This window comes from Terrapene carolina, unplaced genomic scaffold (genome assembly GCF_002925995.2).
Source record: "Terrapene carolina triunguis isolate 2854851 unplaced genomic scaffold, T_m_triunguis-2.0 Scaffold112, whole genome shotgun sequence".
Taxonomy (NCBI): domain Eukaryota; kingdom Metazoa; phylum Chordata; order Testudines; family Emydidae; genus Terrapene; species Terrapene triunguis.
The window spans coordinates 8,978,185-8,999,865 of NW_020664463.1; the positions used below are offsets into that span (position 1 = coordinate 8,978,185).

At 42.7% G+C, this 21,681-nt stretch overlaps 1 protein-coding gene across 1 annotated transcript in view; it reads right to left on the minus strand.

The window, feature by feature from the left end:
- The window catches only part of ITPR2 (inositol 1,4,5-trisphosphate receptor type 2), a 346,451-nt gene extending 326,081 nt beyond the window's left edge, over positions 1 to 20,370 (minus strand). The window contains exon 1 of the mRNA XM_026652241.2: positions 20,106 to 20,370. Coding sequence (XP_026508026.1) covers positions 20,106 to 20,197 — 92 coding nt within the window. The 5' untranslated portion in view covers positions 20,198 to 20,370. The remainder of the gene's footprint in view (positions 1 to 20,105) is intronic.
- Positions 20,371 to 21,681: the final 1,311 nt, after the last annotated feature.

The window sequence follows — 21,681 nt, forward strand, 5'->3', positions numbered from 1 at the left end:
GGAAAGTGCCACCCCAAGCACATGCTTGGAGCGCTGGTGCCTAGAGCCGGCCCTGATAACCAGGCCTAGAGCCAACTCAATACTATCATTTTCACACAGACAGGGAGAAACATCTTCAATATGCCAGCCATGATTTCATTTGGACTGAACACCTGGGCATGCCTGCATCACTGAGACATCATTCAATGCCTATCCTAGCACAGATAGACTTCCCAGGATATTCCATATGTTAAAAGCCAAAACAGACCTCAGAATGCACCAGACAAAAGGAGGGAGAGTAGAGTAGTAGTCCTGCTCTCCTTCAGCTACAGAAGACTTTCCATCCCAGAAGCAAAAACATAGGAGTACATCCATATGATCTGTGAGGTAAAGGACAAGAGGAACCTAGGATTCCTAATGGTGTGTAGACTTGCAGATAACAATTCTGTCAACTTCCTGGATGAACTTACAGAGCTGCCACCCATGATGGTACTGGAATCCCCCAGACCTCAGCCTTTACATAGATAATCTTAATGATACAGTAGTACTTGATATCATGACCTCCATGGGATTCTCCCAAGCAGTCTGAACCTACACATGCAGCCAGGACATATGTTGGACCCTATCTTCAGCCTCGGACCAACATACCACTCTCTTGGCCTTATCGCCACCTCATGCAAGCAAAAGTCAGAGCCTTCCCTACTTCCCACTAGGGTAGTGATCAACAAAAGATAGTCCACCCCTGAAGACTCCTGAACTCCCATAGGTTTTCAACTTGCCCTAGGAGAATAACTCACCTGATGTCCAGTACCACCAACATTTTGGCCCAAGCCATGCACTCCCCCCACACCGAGCAAGAAGATTACCATGGTTCACAGATGAACTATGGCAGATGAAGTGCACAGGCAGAAAGCTAAAATACCAATGGCACAAAAGACACTTTGAACCCCTCCACCAGCAGCACCAAACAACTCTTACAGGACTGCAATAAAGGAGGCAAAAACAAGCCTTCTGCTCCTTCAGATAGAACGTGGCAGAATCACAGCCAGCAGAGTTATTTCACATAGTGAACCCGCTAATCAACCCAGGATGCACAATCCAAACACCAGTCCTAACCATCAACCACTGCGGAGAGCTCTCTACATACTTCACGGATTAGATCAACTGAATACATATGGAACTAACTCAAAGAAAATTCCACCCTAATCAGATTGTATTATCTGCCCTGCCACCCCTGACTGAGTTTGGCCCCCATCACATATGCCAAAGCTCAAAAAACCCTGAAAAATATTTGAGTATGAAATGGAGCCATGTTCACTAGCTTTTACCAGACAGGAGGGGCTACTACTACATGCTCTACAAAATGGAAATAGTCATTGTATCAAACTGAACGTGAAGAGGACGCCCATGCTCCAGCTGATACAGAATGCAGCTGCCCATCTTCTCTGTGGCTCAGGCTGCCATGAGCACATCAGGTCCCTCCACTGGCTTTCAGTCGGCTTCCAATGCCAGTGTAAGGCCCTGGCTCCAATTTTCAAAGCAATTAATATATCACGCCCCAGCTACATCAAAACACTAACTTTGATCTACAAACCCAGTGCTTAATTTGTGCCAGGGCTTGCCAGAGCTGAGCCCTGGCTGGCACCTCTAGTTTTGGCAGTTCATAGCCCCAGCACCACTGGGCTTAGCACATCAGTTATGAAAGTAAACCATTCCTTGAGCCCCGGCACCTCTTTCATTACAAATGAAGCACAGTATGAACCTCTGCAGCAGCTGCACTCCTATGGGACAATACAACACCAAGGACGAAGCACATGAGAGCTGGGGACAAAATGTAATCTCTGTCAAGGATATCTGGCTATGGAACAATCTGCCAGAAGGGATCAGGCAAATCCAGAGTTTGATCATCTTTAGGAAATGTTGTGAAACTTTCCTCTTTGAGAAAGCCTTTCCACTATAAATGACACTCTCATTATGAACATGCCTTTCTATTCTCAAATCTCCTATCAACCCCAGTGCCCCCGCCCCACACAAAAAAACCACTACTCCAAGCAAAGTTCTTACCCTATAAAGGGAGAAGTGCCAGAGACTTCATGAAGTGTACTAAGGACTTTGCTATTGATTTTATGTGGAAGGCACTCAAATACTATGGTGATGGGCAGCAGTATAAACCCTTGGATGGATGGACAGATATCCTAAAACAGTGAAGTAACATTTTGGACTGAGAGTTGGGGCTGTGTTCAACATTCATTTATAGAAATTACAGATTGCTCAATAATTTTCACTGTGACTCTCTCGGGTATCAAAGACAGTAACATTATCTCTTTTTGACCTCACCAGTTAGCCAATTTGGATGGGTCTAGAGATTATTTCCATTAGAAGAAGAATTTGATGATGGAAGCAGATACTTTGCAGATGCAATCCTATTTAAACACAAAGAACATAGGAAGTACGGTCTTCCTGAAAACAGTAGGAACCAAACGACAGGAGATAGTTCCTCGCCCCTTTAAATCAGCACTTTAGAGTGCTAGAATCAGGACTCTCCAACATCCAGTTATATTCATGGGTGATGATTATAAAAGCAGCCCCAACCTGGTACAAGCACTTCCTATAGATTAAAACGTACAATCTTCATCCAAATGCAAAGGTATAACACAGAACTTTGCATATAATGGATTAACTATTTCATGGCTATTACAGACAAAATATGAAGTAACTGAGATCCAAATGCATCAACAGAGAATCATACTTAGAATTAAGAATTACGAATGTAACAGGCAAACAAAAATGTTTTAACTGCAAAGACCTGAATACCAAAACCTCAGAAGTGTTAGTGGGTTTTTGTTTGTTTGTTGCAAGAGAGGCCACTAATATATAAACTGAGCAAGCAGCCAACCCAATCCTGTAGCAGCTCCTTGCAGATAACTCCCATTTGAAGTCAACAAAAATCCTGTGCAATGTGCAGGATCGAGGCCTAAGTTATATATTAGTAATGCCTGTAACTCTTGCAGGAAAAACAGAACTTTTAACTCAGATCTTTGACAGATAAGTAAAAGAGGAAAGGACTTTCCAAAATTTTGTCTTAAAATTTACTTACAATTTGTAAGTCGATGTATTCTAATGATACAGGGCCTTAAACAGCTTTTATTTATTATTTTTAAGCAGCACACCTGTAAAAAATTAACTTCTGTGACTCTGGCACTATTTTATGGCTGTGAATCAGAATACACACAGTCTGTAGTCTGGTATAATAATAAAATTCCTGCCTCAACACTGCCAACAAAAACAAAATAAATTAAGTTGGAAGCATGTTTTATAATTTTTAATTATATTCAAAGGGATTTTATAAACAACTTGACTCATTAAAATATCTGAAAGACTAATTAAGTCAAATTTGAGATTTGAAATTCTTTTATTCATTGCATCCCTAACCTTGACTGATGATACAGTGAAATTAGAATTAGCAACATTTATGATGTCTTCAGTTTATTACTTTAGAAACCTGCTTTACTTTTAAGATTGGCCTGTTGAGATCTGTATTTGACCTGAAGAGCACCAGACACCTTCCCTCCATTAATTTTTCTGTTCTTACTTGCACTGGTCTTAGAACAATGTAATTCAAACTTCTGTCCATTTACTCATGATTTACAAACATAGATATAGGTGAGGAACATCAAGCATTAATGGACTTGATTCTTCTCTCACTTATAAATAACAGCAGTTATTCACCTGAAGTCTATGGAGTTACGTACACAGTTCAGGATAGGAAGTGAAGAAGAATGCATTCAGTTGAAACTGAAGAATAGACTCTAAACTGGCAAAACACAATTACCCAAGTTGGAATTTGTCCAAGGCATCAAAGTGAATACTCTTAATAAGCAGTTAACCTTTTCACTCTACGTGAATTTTTTTAATCCTTTTTAAAACTTTGTGGATAGTCTTGTTATTTTTATTTTATTGTTAGAATAATGAATTTGCTGTCTGATTTTTTTAAATCACATTGCTCTGACTACCCTACAGATTTCCATTCCAGTCCTTCCTAGTACATCAGTTTTATTTTCCTATTTAATTATTTTCTAAATCCTATTGTACTAAAAAAGCAATATGGAATTACCTACTACTTGGCCAAAGTGCACTGTTGGTCAATTAGTCTGAAGCAGTTTGATAACACTTTGGCAATCTCAATACAGCAAACTTAAAAAACATTATCAGCAAGGTCATGCAAAAAGCAGCATTTACAACCTCAAGGGTTCCAATATTATAAATCAAGTCCCAAAAAACCCAGGAGCGTAGCTAAAAATCATGAGATTCTTAAAAATAATAAGAATTACTTGGGTTCTGGGTTTTGAACCTTTAGGAGTCACATTTTCAAGCGTTCTTCCACAGTCAGAACAGCTAGATGCTTACTTTTTCTTACATGAAAGCTGAGGCTATCCCAAGAATCCCAGGAGCTGAGGCTTTAAGAAAAACACCAACTATCAACAGGACTTGTGAGACAATCCTGTTGGCAACACTGAAAATGGTAGTTCTCTAAAACCAATTGGCCAAATATGTCAAACTTAAGTGCCTCAAGTTTAAACACCTAAACAAGTTCTCTGATTTTTCAGAGATGTTGAGCTGCAGGTGAATTTAGGGACCAGATGTTCAGCCCAAACCCAAAACCTGCCCTGAAAGGGTAGCTAGGGATTCCTGGGATACAACTAGGGATAAAGGATGTGGGGCTGTAGTGTGCTGTGCTCCAGCAATCCTGGGCCAGCAGAACCGTCTCTGTAGGTACTCTTATACCAAGGGTTGGTTCAGCCCTAGGATAAAGGGAGGCAGAAAAGCTGCTAAGGGTATGTCTGCACAGCTGCTGGGAGCAAGTCTCACAGCCTGGGTCAACAGACTTGTCTTAGTGGGGCCTGGGCTAGCATGCTAAAGATAGCTGTGTAGACGTTGCTTTGATGTTCAGGTTCAAGCTGGAAGTCAGGCTCTCAAACCCCACCCTCTTAGGCTTCAGAGCCCAAGCTGGAATATCCACATTGCTCTTATTAGCATGCTAGCGAGAGTCCCACTAATACAGTGGTTCTCAAACTTTTGTACTGGTGACCCCTTTCACAGAGCAAGCCTCCGAGTGTGACCTGAGTGACTTATAACCACCTTTGCCTACCTGACCTCCACACTACACACAACTGCATAAACAGATCTTGGCACAGAGAAAATCTGGCACTAGGTTTTAATTGTAGGCTCACAAGGTTGAAAATTTGGGGCTAACAGTACATTTAAGAGATATTTACTCTCCTACACGTGTACGTTTTTAGCTCCCTTTAGTACATTTGTTAGATATGTGTACCAAGTGCAGGAAAAAAAAAAAAAAAAAAACTACTGTTTCAAAGTCAAACAAGCCATTAAAAGAAAAACATCAAGATAAGAACTCCAAACATGCATCATTAGCAAGTTTCTATATTCTGTGATTCACTATAGTTGTCTGGTTTCAGTTTTATTTTTGTGATAATGATTTTATATGTCAGGAGGTCAAAGACCAAAAGTCAATTCCGGTCTTGAAACCTCTTCTTTGTACCGAGTGGAGCTACAGTAAATCCACTTCAGTGTGATAAACACTGGAAATCACATTTGAACATGTTTTTATAGTCTCCCTCGGTTTCAAAATATTTTCACCTCAGTTTCAACAGTGTGCTATTTGGCATGTGGTGGCCATCAAACTAAAGGAAGTTCCTACAAACCTGTCAGTCCAAAACTCTCTTATATAGAGATTACAACAGCCTCCTTCACTACACAACCCTGATTAATTCCGAATGCATTATCCACCCTGCGTACTCAATGAGGTAGGGGTTTTGTGGAAAAATAACATGTGATCATGTAATTAAAGACTGTGTCATAATGCATATGCACAAGGGGGCAAATTAAGGTTGCATGGGCTACCTTAACTTTGGCATTTCCTACCTTTTGAGAGCTTCACTTTGCAACCTTAACATTCTTTTAATGTCGGTGTTTTTTAATGTAATTTCCAAATATAGAAAAGCCTGGGGGAAAAAAACCCCCACAAATTCTAATACATGGAACCATCTTGAACCCCCCATTTGGGTCATCATCAGGGTTTGGACTTTTAGATCCTCTATGTGGACTAATCACAAAAGGGGATGAGACACACACTTTGCTAGTGGGTTCATAGCTATTTGTTAGACAGCAGAGCAATGTAGAGCTCCCAGTTTCTCCCCTTCTCTCCTCTGTTCCTATCCAGTCACTGGCTCCCTGCTGCTCTGTTCCTATTCATCACACACACACACACAGTGGCTTCTGCCTCCTCTTCTGCCCCACTACTATCCACCTTCACATACCAGCTGTCACCCTCCCCTTCTGCTCCCCCCACCCCCATCCTCTTTCAACCCCTTCTCCTTCCCTCCACACACTCACCCCTCAACATTCCAGTGTGGCTACCTTCTCTTCCTATTTGCTACCTAGGCCCCATCTGGGGGAGCACTGAGAGCACAAGAGAGACAGTCTGTCTTCTCAGTTCCGTGTCTGATGCCACAGTGGCCCTCCCAGCTGCAGGGAGGAGCAATGGCAGGGAAAGTCCGGCTCTACCCCGTAGCCCTGGGATGGAGTGTGCTCATTTGTTCTGCAGGAATGAAACGTGCAGTCCAGGAGCGGCGCCAGCTTTTCTGCCACCCTAGGCGGCAGAAGGTCCCGCCCCGAAATGCCCCCCCCCCCCCCGAGGCAGCGGAAGATCCCGCCGCCGAAATACCGCCGCGGTCACCGCCCCCCAAATTGTAGTGCCCTAGGCGACCGCCTAGGTCGCCTAATGGGTTGCGCCGGCCCTGGTGCAGTCTGGTCAGCATATAGGAGCTTGAGTGTCTGGAGCATATTCACCACAGACGGAATCTTTGGTGAATTTAGCGGCCAAATTCTAACAAGTCTCTACGTACAAACTGAAATTTGTCAGAGGCTTATAACTTGGCTAAGTTTTCATGGGGATTCCAAAAGGCCCGTCCCTGACGCTAGGAAGACACCTCAGCCAAATTTCAAGACTCCGCTCCAAAGCATGGTAGCAAAAGAGCTTCTTAAAAAAAATGGGGTTGCCCATGTTAAAAAGAACAAAAAAAATTGTACAAACAATGTATTTTTTCCTAATGTCATTCTCTGAAATGGCTGAAGCATTTTAGTTGAAACTTTTCAACAAAACACACACACACACACACACACACACACACACACAAAATCAGCCTGAGTCAAAACACCTGGTATGAAAGATTTCAGCCCAAATGGTCAAACTTTTGCAAAGTTACAGGAAACTGAAAACAGGATCCATAATGGGAAGTGCTAGGCAATCTTAAGTGTAGGTAACGCTACCAGCTCCAATAATTAGATGGAATCTGATTTATAATCGGTGTGTATGAAGGTTTAAAGAACATAATTTTTTTTCCTATTTGTTTTCTCAATCTATTTTTAATGATAGACATCTATGTACAAATAACAAAAACTGAACAAATGCATAACTAAAATGTACTACCATCCCCCCAAAACTCATGAACTGCCACTCCACTTTCCTTCCCTCTGTGCCCCAACATATCCCTCTTAGGCGGTACACTCTTTAGGAGCAGGGATGTGTGACGGGTTGGACAACAGAACCCCTCTGGGACTGCAAACTGATGTGCCAAGACTACTACTGCCCCTGCTTTCCCTGCCAGCTTGGGACTCCAGCACCCTGTCTTGTTGAGCCAGACACACCAGTCTGCTCCAACACAGACCCAGGGTCTGAACCACGTGCCCCAAAGCTGCAGGCTTAACTGAAAGCAACTTAAGAAGTGTTTCTGTCTTTAACACTCAGATGCCCAACTCCCAATGGGGTCCAAACCCCAAATAAATCCATTTTACCCTGTATAAAGCTTATACAGGGTAAACTCAAATTGTTCGCCCTCTATAACACTGATAGAGAGATATGCACAGCTGTCGTCCCCCCGCCCCCCAGGTATTAATACATACTCGGTTAATTAATAAGTGATTTTATTAAATATAGAAAGTAGGATTTAAGTGGTTCCAAGTAGTGACAGACAGAACAAAGTGAATCACCATGCAAAATAAAATAAAACACGCAAGTCTAAGCCTAGTACAGTAATAAAACTGAATACAGATAAAAATCTCACTCTCAGATGTTTTAATAAGTTTCTTTCACAGACTGGATGTCTTCCTAGTCTGGGCACAATTCTTTCCCCTGGTACAGCCCTTCTTCCAGCTCAGGTGGCAGCTAGGGGATTTCTCATGATTGGAGCCCCCTTTGTTCTGTTCCACCCACTTATATATCTTTTGCAAAAGGCGGGAATCCTTTGTCCCTCTGGATTCCCACCCCTCCTTCTCAATGGAAAAACACCAGGTTAAAGATGGATTCCAGTTCAGGTGACATGATCACATGTCACTAAGACCCCAAGCCTTCATTCCTCCCAGCCTGACTCACAGGAAGGCCTGCCTGCAAACAGAGACATCCATAGTCAATTGTCCTGGTTGATGGGAGCCATCAAGATTCCAAACCATCATTAATGGCCCACATTTTGCATAATTACAATAGGCCCTCAGTTATATTTCATATTTCTAGTTTCAGATACAAGAATGATACATTTATACAAATAGGATGACCACACTCAGTAGATTATAGGCTTTGTAATGATACCTTACAAGAGACCTTTTGCATGAAGCATATTTTAGTTACATTATATTCACACACATCAGCATACTTTCATATAATCATATAGAGTGCAACGTCACAGGATGGTCTTTTTGTCTGTCTTTGTACAGCACCTAGCATAATCTGTTCCTGGTCCTTGACTAAGGTCCTAGGTTCTATAGCAATACAAATAATAAAATAATAGTAATGTTTATATAGACCAGTGCATCTGAGTTTTTTCCCTGCAAGAAATAATTAACTTTTCAAAGCAAATGTAACTTTCTGCTCAATGTATTACATATCTCCCCATCTGCGACAAATCAACAGAGGATAGAAGCCTAACAGATTCTGGTGATAAGCATGACTAACTCAACATGTCAAGACTCATCCTTTTAACACTACAGATCAGCGGGTCAATCTCTGCTCTCCACCTAGATGGCAGTCATGACACAAACACAAACTTCCATATAACAGCAAGAAAACTGAAGAAGAAAAAAAAAAAGGTTTTATATGCATCTAAGGATTTTAGATCTTTAGATAAAGTTGGTAATGAGTCCCACACTGAAAAGTAGAACTTGGTTTGTAATTAATCCACCCTTCCCTGGGATCCAATCTTCTACATATCATCTTTGACTCCCAATGAGGTTGGCACCTGTAAGCGGTCCTGCTGGAGAGACAGTACCTATGAGAGTAAGAAGTGTTTTATATAAATCTCTTCCCCCTGCATGTGGGAAAGGTAGAGGCACAATGCAGCTAGGTCCTGATTTTTAGAAGTAGTTAGGCATTGACCGTCAATGGGATATAGGCTCCCAAGTGCCTAAATCCCTTTTGAAAACAAGACTTAGGCGCTTAAATCAGTTACGCATTGCAACGTTGAACACAGCAACCCCTAAATACCTTTAAAAATCTGGGCCTTAGTCCTAAAACTAAGGAGAGGTTGATTATGGCCCCCTATCTCCTGTAACCTTATTGAGAATTATAAGTGTTGGTAAGACCCGTTCTCTTATCCTCATTTAAGTCCCTCTTACCACGGTTTCCATTCTGCTTATGGTTATTTGAATCAACTTGTATATAAATCAATTGCCTTTTTCTCCCCTTCCTCTACTGTCTGTAGACTTGTCTGTCTTTCCTTAGGTTGTGAGCACCTCAGAGCAGGGACAGTACTACTTAAATATTTAGAAAGCATCCACACATAGCGGGTGCTCTCACAAATAAGAATTATTGTTTAAGTCTGATACTTTGCTCCTATACATTGAAAGTGTATGGGAGCAAAAACCTCTGATACAGACAATCCAACTCTGGAGTTTACCACCTGCGCAGCTCTCATAAGAGAGTTTTATGTGAAGCTTTTTGTTACAGTTTAACTAAAGATGGCACCACTAATAGAATATTTCAGATAGGCATTTAAAGAAATTCATTATGGATGGCTAAGTTAAAATAGAGTGTTCTATAGCTGTTACTTCAAGTGGGAGCATTAAAATGGATATAGGTTTTGATTGATGTGTTGTATTGCAGGCAATGGAAGCCACTGAGTTTTATTTATATATTTACATCTGTGTGTGTGTTGAGATTATTGTAAAATCAATACAAATATCTAGTACAGTATATATTATGGACTGTGTTTAAGTAGGAATAGTTACTTATAAGAAATGCAATGTACCAGGTACCTGAAAAATAATACTTAATGAGCCAAATTCTGTTCTCAGTTACATGATGTAAATTTAGAGTAACTCCACTGATCAGAGCAGAATTCAGACCAGTCATTTTACAATAGGAAGACATGAAGAGCAACACATTTCTAGAACCTTTAATATATCAGCGAGAAGCAGGGCCGGGCAAACGGGGCGCACGCCCAGGGCGACATATCCAGGGGGCGCCACAAGGGGCTCAGGTTTCCCCTGGCTGGCTGTGGCCAGACTCCTCTCTTCTCCAGCCCCCCCCCTGCACTGGGCCCTCAGGCTTCTCCCTGCCCTCCTGGCTCCTCCCTCACTCGCTCCTCAGCTGGCCAGCTGAGGGCTCTGGCTCTGCCCCAGCCTCAGGAGCCCAGAGTGGCGCAGCTGGGGTCAGTCACTGGTGGCACAGCCCACCGCTTGCTGCCCAGAGCGGAGCAGAGTCCCTCCCTGCCTGTGGCCCTGCGCTGCTTGGTCTCCAGCAGGGGCCGGCCGGGCCAAGAGGAGGGAAACTTCCACATGGGGGGGGGGGGAAAAAGAGGGAGGACTTTGAGACAGTAAGCGCACTGTCACTTTCTGTCTCAAACTTCCCTCACACACACACACACACACACACACACACACACACAGAGGCTCTCACACCCACATACATTCTGTCTCTCACAGTCCCCCAACCAGTGCCGTAACAAGGGCGAGGTGAGTAAGGCACTTGCCTCGGGCGTGCAAAGCGGAGGGGCGCAGCTCTACCACCCAAGCGGGGCAGAGGGGAAAAAAAAAAAAAAAAAAAAAAAGCTGCAACCGGTGGCACTTCGGTGGCAGCTCTACCGCTGCCACTTCTTCAGCAGCGGGTCCTTCCCTCTGAGAGGGACTCAGGGACCCACCACCGAATTGCCACCAAAGAGCCTGGAGCCGGCCCTTGCCACGGGCGCAAAAATTCCTTGTTACGGCTCTGCCCCCAACACAGATTGTGTGTCACACACAGTCTCACACTCCCCAACACACACACTGTCACACAATCCCCCGAACAAAGTCTCACACGCATACACAGGCTCGTTCTCTGTCTCTCTCACGTGCACACACACTTGTATTATTATTACTGCTTGGTACTTCCTGTCAAAATGCTCGTGGTGAGCCAGGAGTGGACAGAGGGCTGCAGGAAGGCTGTGGGCTCTGGCAAGATGCAGCCCCCACGTCACAGCGCGAAGCCTGCCTTGAGCCGCAGGCCAAGCGCCAGGCACCACAAGCCACCACAGCAGCACAGAGGTAAGTGTGGCAATACACCATGCCACTCTTACTTCTGCCGACAGTGGCCTAGGAATTTGCTAGTTGTAGCAGTTACTCATTGTGATGTTATCTGATTAAAACATGACCACGTAGATCATTGTTGCAACTACTGTTATATATTTGCAACAAATCTTGTACAAAATGTGGCATAAGATGTCTATGAAAAGGTTATGATTTGCGGAATATGTTTATGCTATTTGTATGCATGTATCATTTTTGTATTTGAAGTTATGAGTATTGGCTCTATACCTGTATTTCAAATGTTTGCTCCTAGGGCAATGCCCACAAGGTAGTTATCCAGCACATCTCACTTATTAGTCAAAGTAAGTGGCTCATCAAGGGACACTTAACTCACAATGGACCACGGGAGATGCTAGGGTGACCAGATGTCCCAATTTTATAGGGAAAGTCCCGATTTTTGGGTCTTTTCCTTATACAGGCTCCTATTATCCCCCACCCCATCCCGATTTTTCACATTTGCTGACTGGTCACCCTAGGAGATGTCCACAGGAAAGTCCATTCAATGTAGATGGGCATTCCATATGAAGTATAGGTAACTGCCCCGGGGGGTGGGGGGAGGGGGAGGAAGGGTGGAGCCCATAGGAGCCAGGGGTGATGGTGGGAGGAGGAGTGCCAAAACACACGTTCACCCAGGGCACCATTTTCAATAAGGCCGACCCTGACGAGAAGGAAGTTGTTAGCAAACAAGTGTCTGCATCACAAAATGCACCCTCAAAACCAGCACCCCCATTGGCACCATCAGCATGGAGGGCAGTGACTCAAAGGGCCTGGAGAATAAAACACCCTCTGACCCCAGACTCATGTTTTCAGCAGGGTTGAGGCTCATCCTCCTTTTTTGGGGCTGCTGTTTGTCTTGATAAAACTGTACCTGCAAAATAAATTATGGGTGCAATTCTGAGTATTTGTACCACTTGTGACACTGGCAGACCAGGTGCCAGCTTACGCCAAGCCCCTACGCCTCACTGAACACTGACAAATGCATGGCTGGAAACCAGTCTGGCTCACCTGTGTCTTGATATTGTTAAAATAGGTATTAGAGTTATAAGAATGTATTTAGACTTTATGAAATGCTTGTAGGAAGCTACATGTATTACTCTTACTTGTAATATCTGTATGCCATGTTCTAAGGTAACATGTAAGTGTTTGCTCTGTAACTATCAAAAATGCTTGCTAAGACTGTAAACCAAGCAGCCTGACCAAGTGTGAAATACTAGTTTACCCCAAGTGGTGTCTCCTCCCCAGCAAAAGGCCTACCAGTCAAACCATCTTGACCAAACATCACTCAAAAAAGACTTTGTTGACTGCTTCCCCCACACCCATGAAGAGGATACGTGCGAAGGCCCTCATCCCATCATAGCTTGAACACTGGAGGAAGGGAATAAAAATCTTTGTTAAGGAGAAATTGAGATCTCTTTGCTGCTTGGAATTCGGAGAGGGCAACATTTCTAAGTCTGAACAAGGGATCCCAAGCTGCTTGGCTTAGCCCTAAAAGATATGTAGACCTTGCATATTATAGCAGCTACTATTATCTTTTGGAACCTAAGATTGTATCTCATTTGTGTGAGAATGTTTACCTGCTTTCACCTTGTAAATATTTCTTTTTCTTAGGGCAGGTCTACTGTAGAGGTTCAGTGAAAACGCTGCTATGCCAACAGGAGAGCTTCTCCCATTGGTGTAGTTAATCTCCAAAAGAGGTGATAGCTATATCAATGGGAGACGCTCTCCCATGGAGATAGTGCTGTCTACCCTGGGAGTTCGGTTGGTCTACACTTAGGAGTGTAGATTTTTCACACCCCTGAGCAACAGAGTAATACCAATGTAAGTTTATAGCGTAGACCTGACCTTAGTTAATAAATCTTTAGTTTAGTATTATATGATTGGCTACAAGCATTGTCTTTGGTTTGAGATCTGAAGTGCAATTGACCTGGGATAAGTGACTGGTCCTTTGGAACTGGAAGTAACCTAAATACTGTTGTGATTTTTTTGGTGTAAGGGACCATCTATCACAAAGGCAGGGTTGCCTGGGTGGCAAGATAAAGGAGTGCCCAAGAGGACTGACTGTGACTCCATGTTAAGGCTGTTATAGTGCCTGAGGAGTTCACACTTGCTGCTTAGTTGGTGAAATCTAAGTACAGAATACACAACCAGTTTGGGATCTGTTTCTTAACAGTCTGAGTTAGGTTCCCAGAAGAGCTCTGTGTAAGTGCAAAAGCTTGTCTCTCTCACCAACAGAAGCTGGTCCAATAAAAGATATTACACCTCTACCTTGATATAACGCTGTCCTCGGGAGCCAAAAAATCTTACCGTGTTATAGGTGAAACCGCTTTATATCGAACTTGCTTTGATCTGCCGGAGTGCGCAGCCCCGCCACCCCCCGGAGCACTGCTTTACCGCGTTATATCCGAATTTGTGTTATATCGGGTCGCGTTATATCGGGGTAGAGGTGTACCTCACCCACTTTGCCCTGAGGTTGGCACTCAGGCTTGTGAGCCACTCTAGGCAGCTTGACATCATTAACTACCAGACTTGCACCTGATACTGATTTGTCATTCATCCTAAGTATTAACATTTCTCTAGTTCATAAAAGCAGAATAAAACTTCATTAATAAAGAAGCCAGTGCAACATGTGCCTCACCAGTCACACATTTTCAGGTAGTATGATTGCAGTGAGTGGGAATAGCATGTATGCTACATCAATTGTTAAGCACCCCAGGTCACCATCAGCGATACTAATTTTAATTTGCATGGTCTTTGTAGTACTCAAACTAGCACTCTTCCACTAACATCAGTTTTCTACTTGACCTTTTTGCCTCACAGAGTCCAACAAATACAGTCTATGCACGAAGCTTGGGTTCAATAAAGCCACATCATGCTAAATGTGGGTCTTAAAAAGCCTAGGCTGAAATTGTGCTAGGGACTTGATGAAAGATGTAGAAAGGTATGGTATCTGTCCCAGGGGGCTAACAGAAGCAGGTAAAGACAACACAGAACAGCAAACTAAAGGAAAAAAATATGCATATGCTGAAATGTTACCCCCTAAAGAAGAGCAAAAATGGTGTAAACCCTGTCCCTCCCCACCAAGAGCTGCCTTTTAGGCAGTACACTCCATAGCGATGTTCCATGAGGTTTCCGTCTGCAGTTGCACAGAGCAGCATTACTGAGGCAAGACAAGGCATGTAGCCATTGGATTTCTGACTAATGGATCGATCAGCCAAATCTCCCATCCAGGAGGCTGGGAGCTGGCATTACTTCCCCTCCCCACCCCACCCCACCCCCAGCCACATCAGTGTCTGCCTAACACACACACACTTTTTCTTCTCATGGTACCAGAAGACTACAGAAATTTAATTCGCCATTCATAAAAATGTTCATAATATACTATTCCAATTTTACTCTTAAAACACTGAAGACTGGTCTCATGGTTAAGGCACTGGACTAGGACCTAGGAGACAGGGGCTCATTTCCCAGCTCTATCAAAGACTTCCTGTGTGACCAGCACCGAATACCCATTGAAATCAATTCCTTTGAGGATCTGGGCCTCAGTCTCTCTCAGCCTCCATTCTCTCTTTCCAAAACTATAGACAATAATAACAATACTTCTTTTCTCCCACTCTTTGTGTGTCTTAGCTACTTGCATTATAAGCTCTTCGTGACAGGGACTGTCTCTTATTATATGTCCGTACAGTGCCTAGCACAAGGGGGCCACAATCTTTGTAGAAGCCACCAAGCAGCACTGGAATACAAAAAAGGGAAAAAATTTCCTGATTTTTTCATCTAAATTGTAGAGCTGGTTGGAAAAAAAAATGTTGATGGAACAGTGTTCTGTCAAAAAACAGTTTCATCAGAATCAAAATGTGTCATGGGAATGTATCAATTTAAACAAAATTTCAGTAGGAAAAGTCAAAACATTTCATTTTGACAAACTCAAAACTTTTGGTTTAATTCATTTAATTTCCACTTTTATATTTAAATATTAATTTCAATATTATATTTATACCTATATGTCTAACATATATTGTACTTAAAATAAAAGTGGAAACAAAATGAATTGAAATATTATTGAAACAAAGCATTTTGATGGTCCCAAATTGAAACGGTTCAGAATTTTCATTTTGTGGGAAATTTCAGCCTTTTGTTCTGGTTTGGAACGAAAAAATACAATCAAAATGCTAGATTTTCCCATGCAATGAAAATTCTGGTTCATGGCCAGCTCCACTACATTGCAATGTGATCTTCTTGTTTATGCATAGGAGGGCTTCCTTTTTATTTTTAAAGTAACAAAATCATAAGGTAGAAACAACTAGCTGTCTATTTAGGTTCTTATACTGTACCAATCATTTGCATCTGAGTGCCAGAGCTCCTACATGATCATTAACTTATCAGTTCCATCCACACTGCAAGTGCAGAATAAATTTTTCTAGGCTCTAGGATGTACCAGGCACTAAACTGATCCCAAACTTAACCTTAAATCGCTCATCCTTGGATTTATAATTTTTTTTTTTTTTAATTTTAAGTTTCCCAGAGGAAACTTAAATTTTTAATTAGTTTTTAATTAAGTTTCCCAGAGGAAATGGGAGTGTGGAAAGTGCTGCCTCCGCCAAAAAAAAGGACAAACCTGTGGAATTAGGCATCCACTTAAAACTTCCATTCCTCAAACAAACTTACTTGGCTCATTCAACTCCGTAAGGAGCGATGTCCGTTTACGTGACAGACCTCCCTGCTTAGAGAAGTATTGTGCACATTTACATCTTATTTATAGATCTGCCTCCCTCATGCTTTGTTTAAGGAACAATTAGCCTTTGGCAGCTTAAAATAAAACAGAACTAAGTCTTTTCTTCACGATCAGTATACTTGAGCTGGATTTAACGTTACTGCAACTGTGTTAGGCTACCTGGTGAACTAAATAATAAATTACCTCGTCACCCAGTGTCTAGGTTATCTCCCTCTCCTACTGCCTCTGAAAATACTGGGCTACGTGGCTACCATTTACTATGCAGTCTGAATGGTAGCAAAATGTGGAAATGAGGGCCTAAATCAGTCAGGTAAAGAGAGCAGCAATTCCACTGCCTGCTCCCCACTTCCTCCAGACACATAAGAAGCACCTGTATATGAAAGAGGCTCTGTTGCTCTGGATAATGGAAGAAAGATCTGAGGGTAAATAGGGAAAGGAACTCAGGAACAATCACACTCCACAGCATGCTCCCCTTTCAGCGGGACAGATTTCCTAGCAGAATTCTTCCCAGAAACTACTACTGGTGAAACTACCCCTGCATAGCTGCTACCAACCTAAAGGGAATGATTACAACCACTGCCACAGAACATATTACAGGGTATAGCATAACTTCAACACTCCCAGGTCCGCTCAACATCCCAATGCCACTCACTCAAATTTGATCTGACCCCTCCTCCACCAAACCTCACCTAGCGAGGCACCATTTGCTTTATTAAAGTCACAAACAGAAAAATCATCCTATCTGTGACATTTTTACCACTGTGACAAACCTGCAGCCCTAGCTGTATGACAAATAAATAAAACAAACAATTCAACAACAAGAGGTCCTAACTGAGAAGAAATACAGAGCTTGCAAAAAACAGGAAGAGCCATCCAATTATTTGAAGGTGCAGAAAACAGGGGAAGTTTTGAGATGGGATTTAAAATTCCAAGAGTCAGCAAAATAGAGATGTGAAATGAATACCAGAGTTGTAAGTGGAAGGAGAAAGACAAAATTTAGACATGGAGGAATACATCATGGAAAGATGTTTGCAAGCAGATTAAGTGAGCGAACAGGAAGTAAGATGAAAGGTACGAAAGACATTGAACACCAACTGCCTTCCAATAACATTAAACATCTAAGTGACAGACAAAAACCACAGAAATTAATTGTTAAAGCTTCCACTCCATCCTTATTTCACCACAAATTTTCCTGGTGTAGGAGTCTCAGAATATAAGCAATCTTACATATGTTCTGCAACACTTAGGTACAAGAGGGTTAATTAGCAGAGGATGAAGTCACATCCTTAACAGTGATTTTTATCTTCCGTTGGTATAGATTAGACCTTAACTATTAGTTTGAATATAGTGCTTGGTGTTTAATAGCCACTATTTAAAAAACAACCCACACTGGAACTCTTAGGTTTGGAGCTGCTTTGTTCCAATATGTGGCAATGGAATCATTTTTCAGAGTAGCAGCCGTGTTAGTCTGTATCCGCAAAAAGAACAGGAGTACTTGTGGCACCTTAGAGACTAACAAATTTATTAGAGCATAAGCTTTCGTGGGCTACAACCCACTTCTTCGGATGCAAGAAGTGGGTTGTACCCTATGAAAGCTTATGCTCTAATAAATTTGTTAGTCTCAATGGAATCATTGTGGTTCATACAATCCATAAGACATTTCTAACGACAGATCATTAAGGAAGGACACATTTGCTTTGGACTTGCTACAAAAAAAATCACTGGCACTGTTTTGACTCTCGCACTGACATCAGTGTGGACTACCAAAGCCTTTGGACATGTCACTGTAACAATGTTGGTTTTATAATAATGTAATATCAATGTCATTTTATATGTATCAACAATAGAATTTTTCAATAGTGGATATTTTTCAAAATAAAACTGAAAGGATGATCCAAAACATTCAGGTTAATGACAAATCCTGAAGAAAAGCTACTTCAGTAAGTCATTTTTTAAAGAAAGAGAGAGAAAGATTCAAGAAAAATCATCCACAGGGAATTAAATGTCTGATCAATGTTAAAAACAGAAAAGACTTTAGCCAATCAAATCCACCACCAAATGGATAAACAAACATGTAATTAGACAAGTGCAGCTGAAGAATTTTTAACAAGTTGGTTACAAAGGGGAGCAAGAAATTCAAAGTTTTCACCCCTGAATGCTTTTATTAACAATTGTAAAGTATGATGTATGAAGTAGTTTAGAACAAGTTTAGTAGCTTCAGTTAAAAAATAATGAACATATTCCCTTTTCCTAATGTGTTTGTTTTAAAGAATTAGATTTCTCTGTGAACTAAGTTCTTGCAAAATGTAAGCGTATTGTTTGGGTTTTTTTAAAAATACGGTCTTAAAGAGCCCCCATGCTGCACTCCTTACAGGACAGAGCAATTTTGGGACACGAGTCTGTAGTCATCAGACAATATTTCAACTGGATTCAACAGAAGTTGTAAGTGCTCAGCACCATCCAAGTGAGGCCCTCCAGTCTTCATCCTGCAAACACTAACACATGCTTAAATCTAGACAACTGAATAGCTCCACTGAAGTTAATGGGTCTAGTCAGGTGCCTAATATTAAGCAGTGAATAAGTATTTTCAGGATCAACTTGTTGTTGTACACCAACTTGATACAAATGTTAATGGCATTATTTATTAAGAGATATCAGAAAACCTAGTCAAGTTCCATATTTTGTGATGCCTACATTAATATTTTAAGAATAAGGTTTTAGTAAGAAATTACTCTTTTCCATTTCGCAACAGAACCTGAACACTCAAGTTGTTAGAGTTTTGAACCTATGACTTCTTCTATTTCTATTCTTTCCTACTACCATGTTATCTGACCAACTTCTTCAGGGTGCTCTCAGAGGTGGGTCAAGAGGAATCCAGGGTCTATGAAGTTTTGCATAGGCACACAATAAAATCCTCGCCCCACTGAAGTCCACACGAGTTTTGCCATTTCAATGGGTCCAGGATTTCACTCACACAGACTAAAACCCAGAAGGTTCTAAATGCTTCTTGGTTCTAGAATCCTGAAGGCTCTATGATGGTGAGTTCCATTGCCCTGAGGTATTTAAATATAATAGATTGTTGGATTCCAGGTGCTGGTGGTTTAATTATTAAAAGGGTGACAAACAGCTGCTAGGAAATACGTCTTCCAGAAGTTTGAATGCTCCCAGGACTGGCCAAATGTATGTGATTAGCAGGTTTGGCTCAGTAACAACAGCCCCAAGAAGGATATGCTGCTTTTTAAAAAAAGAAAAATAGGCCTAACTTGTTTAAAAAAAAAAATCCATAGAAACTTTTTCTTCTTTCTTTCCATGTACTGATTTTGAACTTCAGAGAGGGCTAATCTTATTCCCTAACATGATCAGCTTCTGCTCTAGCTAGTAAATCAAGTTGAGGAGGGAAGGGCTGGTGTGAGAATAAATAAAAAAGTGTCGCTGTGCAACAGCCTTTTGCCAGCAAAGCTGCTAAAGTGCTCTACTTCCCCAGGCCTTTTCGAGAACTTTTTTTTTTAAATCACTTCCTACTTTTATCTCTCTCGTTACAGAAGGTTGTGAAGTTGTTGCTGCTACACAGCACATTCCTCTCCCCGCTGTTTCCTGTGCTGCAATGTTTAATGCTCTCTCCACGGGTCCCTGTCCTGCAGCTAGATGTCTTAGCCTGACATTTACATGGGGGATCCCAGAAAACAGCTACATGCGCCGCACAGAGAGAGCAGCCACCCACACTGAGCACATACACACACACCCCCAGCCCTTTCCTTACCCTAGGGTGCTGATGAAGCCGTTGACTGAGCCTTCCGCGTAGAGGGACACGATGTCCCCGATGTACAGAAAACTGGACATTTTGTCAGACATTTTTGCTCATTTTCCGTTCATTCCCCCGGTCACAGAACAGCCTGGGGGTGGGGGGGCCGCAGCGCACGCGAGGGGGAGGGGCCGCCCGGCAGCGATCAAAGCCCGACGCTTGTTTGCAAAGCTGCGAAGGGGGAGCAGCCAAGTGGCAGCAGCTGCCTCCCCTCGGCCGCAGCCTGGCATGAGCCGCCCGGAGCTGCTGGGCGAGCCTGGATCCTGAGCCGCCGCCTCCTTTCTCTAGCAGTGTCCTTCTCCTTTCACCACGCCGCCCGCGGAGCTCGCGCTGCTGCTGCTGCTGTTGCACTCCTCCGTCCTCTCCTCATTTCCTTCTCCCTCTCCTGCGGGATGGGGGATGTCCCCCTGGATCCCTCCTCCTGCCTCCGCTTTCTCCCCTCGTCCTCCCGCCTTCCCCCTTCTCGTCTTCCTCCCTCAGCCCCTCTTCGGGGCTCTTTCCTGCCGCCGCTGCCCTCAAGCGCTCGCAGTTTTTCTCTCCCACTGAACTTTTTGCAAAGGCTGCTTCCCATTGAGCGCCCGGGAGGAGGGGCTCGCGCGGGCGTCTCCGCCAATCAGAGCGCGGCAGCGTTGGGGGGAGAGCAAGGAGACACAGGCGGCTGAAATGCAACAAGGTGTGTGTGTGTTTCCCAGTCGCACTGGCCAGTGCCTGAGCTGGGGGGAGATTCACCCAGGGCTGCCGGGGCATCAGTGCCAGGAGCCCTTCCGAGCTGGGGTGGCCTGATCTGTGCCTAGTTGTTTGCAGGGCTGTATTTCCTTGCTTGCATCTGCCCCCAGTCCCAGACATCGGATTTCCCCTTCTCTCTCTCTCTCATCTATCTTAAACCTTAGCTTCACCAGTTATCCAGGTGTTCCCCTACCCACAACACTTTGCCCAGGCAGAACTTTACCAGTGATAGGATCGCTTCCTCCTGTTTGACCCCACACTCTAACTCGTAGAACATGACAGGCTGGGGGAGAGAGTGGAGTAGAGGGAAAAGAGGAAATGTAAAGTGTCATGTATAGTTTTTTCCTACTCTGCTTTTTTTCAGGGCGTCTTGTTTTCGGGCGTCAGCATTTCCAATGCACTTAATTTGATCCTCCATTTAATATGATGCAAACCTCAGGCACCGAATCATTTTTATTGAAAATAACTTCTTGGTCACACATGAAACTACTGCATACATTTGCAGTTTATAGTTCCCACTGCGCATAGGTTATGCTCTCATTTATTTATCTATTTAGTCACTTTAATAATTGATGCCCTGCATGACCTGTGCAGGCTGAGGATTGTTTGTTTGTTTACAGGTTTTACAGATAATGTACATGGAATTTTTATATGCTATTTCCGTGTTGTGCATGTGTGTATATATGTTTTGTTTCATTGTGTTTATATTTTATATAAAAACAATAAAAATAAAGTTTTCCTTAAAAAGAAAATAACCTCTACCCTTCATCCTGATCACTTTAGGAGGAATTACTGGAGCAGATAATTC